At 34.8% G+C, this 9,346-nt stretch overlaps 1 protein-coding gene across 1 annotated transcript; it reads left to right on the top strand.

The window, feature by feature from the left end:
- Window positions 1-4,664: 4,664 nt before the first annotated feature.
- Window positions 4,665-5,789, top strand: LOC127642300 (parvalbumin-2-like). Its single transcript, XM_052124900.1, has 4 exons — window positions 4,665-4,725; window positions 4,851-4,983; window positions 5,083-5,192; window positions 5,764-5,789. The coding sequence occupies exons 1-4, from the start codon at window positions 4,665-4,667 to the stop codon at window positions 5,787-5,789; spliced, it is 330 nt and encodes a 109-aa protein (XP_051980860.1).
- The last annotated feature ends 3,557 nt before the right edge of the window (window positions 5,790-9,346 follow it).

Raw genomic sequence — 9,346 nt, forward strand, 5'->3', positions numbered from 1 at the left:
AATAGTCTTATCTACAGAACAAGTCAAAATGCTATTATGCCCAATAATGCATTATATTGTAAATACAATCAACCTTAACTCACCATCACAGACAGTCATGTGGAATAAAATCTGCTCCAACAGTCAAATCTCTTTTAAAAACATTTCTAATATAGTATGACTTCAACAGCTCTTTACTGCACCTAGAACAACATATAAACAACGACAAAGAAAAATATGTTACTGAGAAAATTAGGTTCGGCCACATCCCCCTCAAAACCCTGTCATGGAGGAAACATGGCCTTCCTGCAAACAAGAGGTATGAAGAGGGACAAGGCCACAGGGGCAGGTAGTGAGCTGGAAGGATGTTTTTGTCATTCCTTTGACCCCTGGTTGGCAGCAAACACAGGCAGGCAGACATCCATACTCAGGAAAAGAGCATGTACAGGAAGTTACGTTTACGTCACAACAGCGCACATTCAACCTGCTCTAGACCAGCACGTGCACAAAAAACAAAGCTATCGGTATAGTCACATAAACACAGTAAAACAGGTGGACATCATCTTATTGTGTTTGGACACTGGGATCGAGCCTACGGCCTTTGATCTGTGAAAATGTTTCTGTGCAAACTTTTTTATAGAATCTATTTCACAACGGTACACTTTAAATCATTTTGTGTGGGCAACGGTCCAGTGATAACAGCCAAGCAAGAACAGGATGTTAACAAAGATATTCTTTTTAACCGAATGAATGAAGGATAAAGATATGATCCAAAAGATGGTGGACAGGTCCGCACTGAATAAAATGTTAACCTATAAGATGTACTTTATGTTGTAACATCTAAAGTGACTGGTTTGATTCAAGTAAAAAAAAAAGAAAAGAAAAAACAAACAAAGCAAAAGAAAACAAAACAAAGCAAAACAAAACAAAAAACAAAAAAGCAAAGCAAAACAAAACAAAAAACAAAAAAGCAAAGCAAAACAAAACAAAACAAAAAAGCAAAGCAAAACAAAACAAAAAAGCAAAGCAAAGCAAAACAAAACAAAAAAGCAAAGCAAAGCAAAACAAAACAAAAAAGCAAAGCAAAACAAAACAAAAAAGCAAAGCAAAACAAAACAAAAAAGCAAAGCAAAGCAAAACAAAACAAAACAAAAAAGCAAAGCAAAGCAAAACAAAACAAAACAAAACAAAAAAGCAAAGCAAAACAAAACAAAACAAAACAAAAAAGCAAAGCAAAGCAAAACAAAACAAAACAAAACAAAAAAGCAAAGCAAAGCAAAACAAAACAAAACAAAAAAGCAAAGCAAAACAAAACAAAACAAAAAAGCAAAGCAAAACAAAACAAAACAAAACAAAAAAGCAAAGCAAAACAAAACAAAAAACAAAAAAGCAAAGCAAAGAAAAACAAAACAAAACAAAAAGACAAAGCAAAACAAAACAAAAAACAAAAAAGCTAATCAAAGCAAAGCAAAGCAAAACAAAACAAAACACAAAAAAGCAAAGCAAAGCAAAACAAAACAAAACAAAACACAAAAAAGTAAAGCAAAGCAAAACAAAACAAAAAAGCAAAGCAAAACAAAACAACATAAAAAGCAAAGCAAAACAAAAAACAAATAAAAGTCTTTGAGCTAGATCCTTTTCTGTAGAAAAAAAATTTAATTTCAAGACTGAACAAAGATCAAATAATTGCACATTTTGGCAAAACATTACCGATTTACATTACTAGCTTTGAACAACAGAGTAATAAGGCAACTCATTTTTATTGTATGGAAAAAACGCAATGAAAGTGAATGGTGCCTGAGCCTAACACTCTTCCTTACATTTTCTTTAGTGTTCTACATAAATAAGAAAGTCATATTGTTTGGAACAACATAAGGGTGAATTAATGATGATATAATTCTAATTTTTGAGTGAACTATCCCTTTAACATTTAATTGAACTAAATATAACCTGGTGTTACTTAGCAACACATAAGGTTTAATACAAATCATAAGATATTTTTGTTTGTTCGTTTATAGGTTGAGGCACAGATTTATTCTAGTAACAATTAAAATAGCTTCTATGGTGCTTAAAAATGTGCATCTTAAAAATGTGTCAAATTTCAGCTGACAGTAATGCAGAATGCTATTTGATAAATAAATTAAAACTATTTACTTCTATATTACACATGATACACAAGATAATGCATGCAATAAATTGTCATTTTTTAGCTCTGTATGGTCTGTGTTTATGTTAGGCATACCTCGTCTTGTTTCACCGTTGCCCCTTTGTTTACCATTTTTGTCCCTTTTGTAGCTCCACAGTCTCCCTGTTAGCGTTCGTGTTCTCATTCATTGTTTTCACCTGCCCTCGTTAATTTGCCATTGGTTTCTGTTTATCCCCTTGTTATCCTGTTTGAGTTCTGTTTGTTCATTGGCCCCTTTGTCCTATGTCCATGTATTTAAACCCTGTCTGTTTGTTCAGTCGCTGTCTATCGTTGAATGTTGTTAGCCTGGTATGTGTTCCCTGCCCGTTTTCTCAGTCTTGTGTTTATTTCCCCATTGAGGGTTTTTCTTTGTGTTTATTCATTTATCTGTTCCAATAAAGTAAGCTTGCATTTAGACCCGCTCTCCTCCTCTGCCTTCGCTGCCTCCGTTCGTAACCGTTTACTTGTTCTATTTTCAATCATTTTCTAGGTTGTTTCTGCAGAACTTCTCTAAAGCAGCACGTGCTCTTACAGCAGCTGAAAACAAGGCCTTTCTCATGGCAGGAGATATGGATGGGAATGGGAAGATTGGCTGGGAAGGTCGGATCAAAAATGTTTAACACACATAAAGAGCAAATAGCAAATACACTTACTCATTGTAATACAATCATAATAAAATATAATATAAAAGATTCATGTAAGTTTCATCCTTTCCTTCAGAATTCTGAGCCATGTTAATGCGTCCTGAGACCTGTGACTTTCAAACACTTTGAAGAAAAGAAAGCACAGTTTTGCTACTGGGGTCATTTCAGTTCCAGTTTTCAAAGCTGGATTTTGAGGATTTTTTATTGTATGTTATTGTGTACTGATTCAATACAAGTGAAAGTGATATATAAAATAAAGATGATTAAATCATATATAATGATGACTAACCGTCAAACACACACTCACAAAAAAATGCTGCTGTGTTAGCCATTTCAAGTTGTGGCAAATTTGTTGATTCTAAACATTATTCAGTGTATTTTTTCCACATAATTTTCAGACCAAGTGAAATAAAGACCTTATAACCTAAAACCAATGATGTTGGGTTTTAAGCCATTCAAAGCTTTTGATAAAACATCCATTGTTCAATTTTTGCTCTCTCTCTCTCTCTCTCTCTCTCTCTCTCTCTCTCTCTCTCTCTCTCTCTCTCTCTCTCTGTCTCTCTCTCTCTCTGCCTAAAACCTGCAGAAATGTTCAGTGACCTTTGACCAGTCCATCTGAAATGGCTCAAATATACAACTGCAATTCTAAATTTCTTACAAATCTCCCCCAATATGTTTCTGCCTTTGAGAGGCTTTCAGAAAAACAACTTAAAAGAACAATATACTTGAGAAAGACTGTCTAGAATGGATGAAACAATTATATGGACCTATTAGTGTTTATTTAATAATCTATACTCTAGTAATGTCTATATGTTGTGTATGTGATCACAATGTTGAATATACATATTTAGTAAGGCATGGGATAGCCTCCTTCTGAGAAGAAAACTTAAGTGTTTTCCAGGTATTCAAATCTTTTGCTGTTCTGTATCAGCTGTCCCAGAATCTGCTTAGCTTCGTCTTACTGCATGTATAGATTATATATAGTCCAGAGACTGTAAATGAGTTGCACCCCCCCAACACACTCAAACATAGCTGGAAAACTGCCAAAAAATTCATTAAAATTCCAAATGAAAAAAATAGAATAACACCTCAGAGAATCACACTATGTATACTTTACATTGCACGTTTTCTTGCAAACACACAGCACATATCAGTGCATAGGTAACTTGACGTTCCCTCTTGTTTTACCCATATGGACTTAGAGCATCCCCTGTTGAAAAGATAAAAATAGCTCTATTTGACTAGTGGAAATTTTTTTTTTAACGTATACCTCAACCTAAGCAACTGGTGTCTGTTACAGACCCTGAGTAAAGGGTATAAAAGTCAGGCCCATCAATGACTGAGTAGCCGTCGCACATCTGTGGAACTGTTGTAAGAGCAGCGCAAAGGTGAGTTTGCCAAGAGACGCCAAATCACTCTTGAGGATTCACGCATCAGGGCTCAAATCTTTTTCACTATGGAATATGTTTAACAAGAAATGGAGGAACAAAAGGAGGATGAAATGGACTTAAAATGTCACAGCAGGACTGACTACACAAAATTACACCAAGGACCTGCTACTTTCCGAGTTTTGGATGAGCTTGTAATGATTTAAATTTTTTAAGTGGTGGATCAACCTCATTCCTGCTTTCCATTTTCTGCTAAATTATTAAATTAAGGAATTAGTAAATACTAATTCCCTTTTGGGTGGGGTTGGGGGGATTTATAAAAAATGTGAAGAGTTGTAAATAATCTGCTTGAAAAGCTTGTAATATTTGTAGGCTATTCTGTGTGGTATTCACTGACAATACCCTTTGTGCATCTTTAATTCAGAAAGCTTATCCTGTAGTTTGGCTCTAATTTCCAGATATCTCAAAATGGCATTTTCTGGAATTCTCAAGGATGAGGATGTGGCTGCGGCCCTTAAGGATTGCTCTGGTAAGGCACATCTGCTCTAAATTTCCACAAAAATAATGCTGATAAAATGATACAGGTGCATCTTGCATGATATGCAGACATGGGTTACAGTGAAATGTTTAAAACCAAACAAAATGTAATTGCAGCTGCTGACTCCTTCAACTACAAGACATTCTTTGCCAAGGTAGGCCTGAGCGCCAAGTCCCCTGAAGACATCAAGAAGGCCTTCTTTGTCATTGACCAGGACAAGAGTGGCTTCATTGAGGAGGATGAGCTGAAGTAAGAAAGCAACAGATTTACAATTTTCAATGTTAAATTCAAATCTAATATGGTGTTGCAGAATATTTACTCATTTGCATCCTTTGCAAATGTTCCCAGACTGTTCCTGCAGACCTTCTCCGCTAGTGCCAGGGCATTGACCGATGCTGAGACCAAGGCCTTCCTCTCGGCTGGTGACAGCGACGGTGACGGCAAAATCGGAGTTGATGGTAAGTGTTTTAGGATGAAACATAATTAAACTTAATTGAACACTATGAGTTTTGAAGCTGCACTTAAAAAACTGACACACTCTTATACATCATTCAATACTTTTCTCAGTTCGTACCACAATTAAATGATTTTAATATTGATCTTTTTATCTTATTATTATAACTCTAACTTTCCATTTCTAATGGAGGTGTTTTAGATTTTAAGTAGACCTATATGATTAAAGAAATGTCACATTAATTTATGACAAACCAGCGGCCCAAATGCAACAAAACTAATTTAAAAAAATGATCAAGTGAAACGATATAAAAGGGCATTGTTAGACAAAACTGATCATTGGCTAGCTACATTGATCCATAAGCATCAATAATTGCTTAGTTACATATTAATAACATACATATAAATGATTTGGAATCTGATTGAAATATATTACATCCAAGTAAAAATGCCCAGATTTTGAAAGTCAAGATATCATGTTGTAATCTCTAAGCATCAACCTGCTCTTACTGATATGAATTGTTAAAATTAACAGTTCAGAAAGTAATATTTTTCTTTATCAATTTCTTTTCACAGAGTTTGCGCTTCTTGTTAAGGCTTAAGCATTCGTGGACTTTCATCATTGGAACCAGAGCTCTGTTTAGTTATCATCTTTTTTATATTTATTTATGAATGCCCTGCAAACTCCTCCTTACAAGAACACCTGCTCAATATCCCGAAAAGCTATTTATTACTAATGTTGTTTAATTGTATTGTTTTGTGGAAAACCTTCTGTGTGCAAGCATACAATCTCTTTTGCACTTTGGAAAAGGAAATAAACAAACATTTGGTGTAAAACAGTATCCTCTGCTAAATCACTTCCTTGAAATGTGAAGTCTTTAATCTGATTGAAAAGATATGAATGAAAAGAATATATGGAAAGTGTAAACTCTCATAGCATATAGGGAAAATCGAAGCTAGTTGTCACATACATTTAACACGCATTCGTAAAATTTAAAACACATGGCAAAGTGCCCTGACCTGACATATCTGAAAAATACTGCTGACTTGAGAACACTGTTGAACCTTTCAATTAAAATACACCTTCATGAAATAGCTGACACCTTGAATGCTAGTGTGGTTTTATTGTGTTCACTTGTTTGCCTAAATGCGAAAACAAACATATGTTCACCAAAATATTCTAATTAAAGAGGATTTTTCCAACTTTGTATTTGAAACCAACATATAAAACTACTATTACTATTTGAAAACTAGCACTAGTCTTCACTATTCTTTTCAGACGACCAGTATATGAGGCACAGGCATTATAATACTGCCAATTGTTATAATAGCAATTGTTCAGATAACAGAGGAAAGCAGTGAATAGAAGCATTAATGTCAGGCACTCAGTGTTTCCCCTGTCCACCACAGGAATTTAAAGAGGATGTCTTTACACAAGCTCAGTTAATGTCCTCATGATCACCAGGAAGTGAGTTAATGAGCCTTGAGCAGGCATTATCCTCCCTGCCAAGTAGTTGGCGATATGCAAAAAGAATGCGAATCACCAAAAACAAAAGAATGTGAAAGTGGAAATCCTTTTGTGAAAAAGGACTTAAATATTGATCTGTTTCTCATCCACTCCTATCATATCTCTTCTGAAGACATGGATTTAACCACTGGAGTGGTATGGATTACTTTTATGCTGATTTTATTTACTTTTTGAACCTTCAAAAGTATGAAGGTCCACTTGCATTGTATGGACCTACAGAGCTGAGATATTCTTCTAAAAATCTTTGTATTCTGCAGAAGAAAGAAAGTCACACACATCTGCGATGGCATGAGGTTGAATAAACGTGACTATATGAAATCTTGAAAAAATGTATTTCTCCATTTTTTTTTCATTTACAGTGGGAAGAAAAAGTATGTGTACCCCTTTGGAATTTGCTGGTTTTCTGCATTAATTGGTCATACACTATGATCTCATCTTCATCAGTCACAAGTATAGACAAACACAATGTGTTTAAGCTAACAACACACAAAAAAATATAATTTTTCATGTCTTCACTGAATACATGCCATTAAACATTCACAACAGTACTGTGGAAAAAGTAAGCGAACCCCAAGGCTAATTACATCAAACATAGCTAATTAGAGTCAGGAGTTGGCAAACCTGGCATCCAATTAATGAAACGAGATTGGAGTTGTGGGTTAGAGCTACTTTGACTTGTAAAAATCACTGAAATATTTTGAATTTGCTCTTCACAAGAAGCATCTGCTGAAGTAGGTCATGCCTCACACAAGAAAATAGATCTCAGAAAACCTAAGATCAAGTATTGTTGCTTTGCATAAAGATGGAAAGGGTTACAAAGTTATCTTTAAGAGCTTAGATATTCATCTGTCCACAGTTAGACAAATTTTATTTAAATGGAGACGATTTAGTACTGTGGCTACTCTCCCTAGAAGTGGCCATCCATCCAAGATGACACAAAGGGCAAACCGCAGAATGCTAAATGTGGTAAAAAAAAAGAACTCTTGAGTGACAGCTAAAGACTTATAATTCAGACAATAAAGACAGGTAAAGTAATAATTGGAACTGGTTAACATCTCTGTTGATGAGTCTACTATACGGAAAACTTTAAACAGGTATGGTGTCCATGGCAGTACACAACGAGGGAAGCCGCTGCTTTCCAACAAAATCATTGCTGCGTGCCTTAAGTTTGTCAAAGACCATCTTGACACTCCACAGCGCTACTTGGAAGATGTTTTGTGGACTGAATTGAATTGTTTGGGAACAACATTCAGCACTACATATGGCATAAAAAGTGCACCACATACCAACATAAAAATGTATGGGGAAAATGAATTCCCAAGTTTATCAAGATATCCTACAGGATAATGTCAGGGTGGCTATGTGCCAGCTACAGAATGTAAATCCACTACAGAATGGATTAAAAAAGAAAATCCACCTTTTGGAGTCACCCAGTAAGAGCACAAACCTTAACCCAATAAAGATGCTGTGGAATGACCTCAAGAGAGCTGTTCACACCAGACATCCTAAGAATATGTTAGAGCTGAAGCAGTTCTGTAAGGAAGAACGTTCCAGAATTCCTTCTGAACGTTGTGCAGGTCTAATCTGCAGCTAATAGAAACACTTTGTTGAGGTTATTGCTGCTAAAGGAGGATCGACCAGTTATTAATGAAAGGGTTCACTCACTTTTTCCCACAGCTCTGTGAATGTTTAATGGGATGTGCTATAAAGACATGAAAGATTATAACTGTTTGTGTGTTGTTAGTTCAAACACATTGTGTTTGTCTATACTTGTGACTTTGATGAAGATGAGATCATATTTTATGACCAATTAATGCAGAAAACCAGCTAATTTCAAACTGATCAGATACGTTTTCTTGCCACTGTAAATAAAATATAAAAAATTAACATTTTCAAGATTTCATATACTCAGAAGTGCCTCTAATAGGAGAACCACCCATACATAAGCACATTTACATTATAATCTTAGCTGCTACTGTAGTTGCAGGACTTTAACAGAATATTTTACAGTAGTATTTTACAATTAATTAATTTATTACTATTAAAAGAGAAATATATATAAAAATATTAATATATATTGACTTCACAGTAAACAGGGCAAGGAAATTACTGTAATGTGGCTGTGCTGCATTGTAGAATCACCATGATCATCCATATTTGCTTTTTAATCTACAGTGTTTGTGAAGTGTATCCATTGATAAGTGTTTTATGCTAAATGATGATATACCGTATGTGAGTACCTGATTGACAACTCATACTAAATGTTCATGAGAAATAAATCATATCATAGCTTGTGTTGTAAACATCCCTCCCTCATTGTTTCATTTAAATTATTATATTTCCTCACTTTTAAATCCACCTTATAGAGTAGACTACACATCATAAGACAGTCAATTATTAAATTGAACTAATTTTTTCCAGGCAACAACTTGTGCTCTTAAACACAACTGAACCATAGTTTTAATGCAATTAACCACGGTGTTACTAAAGTGATATGGTGTTAATATAACCATGTTTAATTTTGTGGTTTACTGTGATTTTACTACCAAATACCATGGTGATACTATGGATACTGCAGTAAAACCATGGTAAATCATAGTAAGGCAAGGTTAAGGTTAGGTTTAGGGGGCA

Source organism: Xyrauchen texanus, unplaced genomic scaffold (assembly GCF_025860055.1).
Source record: "Xyrauchen texanus isolate HMW12.3.18 unplaced genomic scaffold, RBS_HiC_50CHRs HiC_scaffold_536, whole genome shotgun sequence".
NCBI classification, from domain to species: Eukaryota; Metazoa; Chordata; class Actinopteri; order Cypriniformes; family Catostomidae; genus Xyrauchen; species Xyrauchen texanus.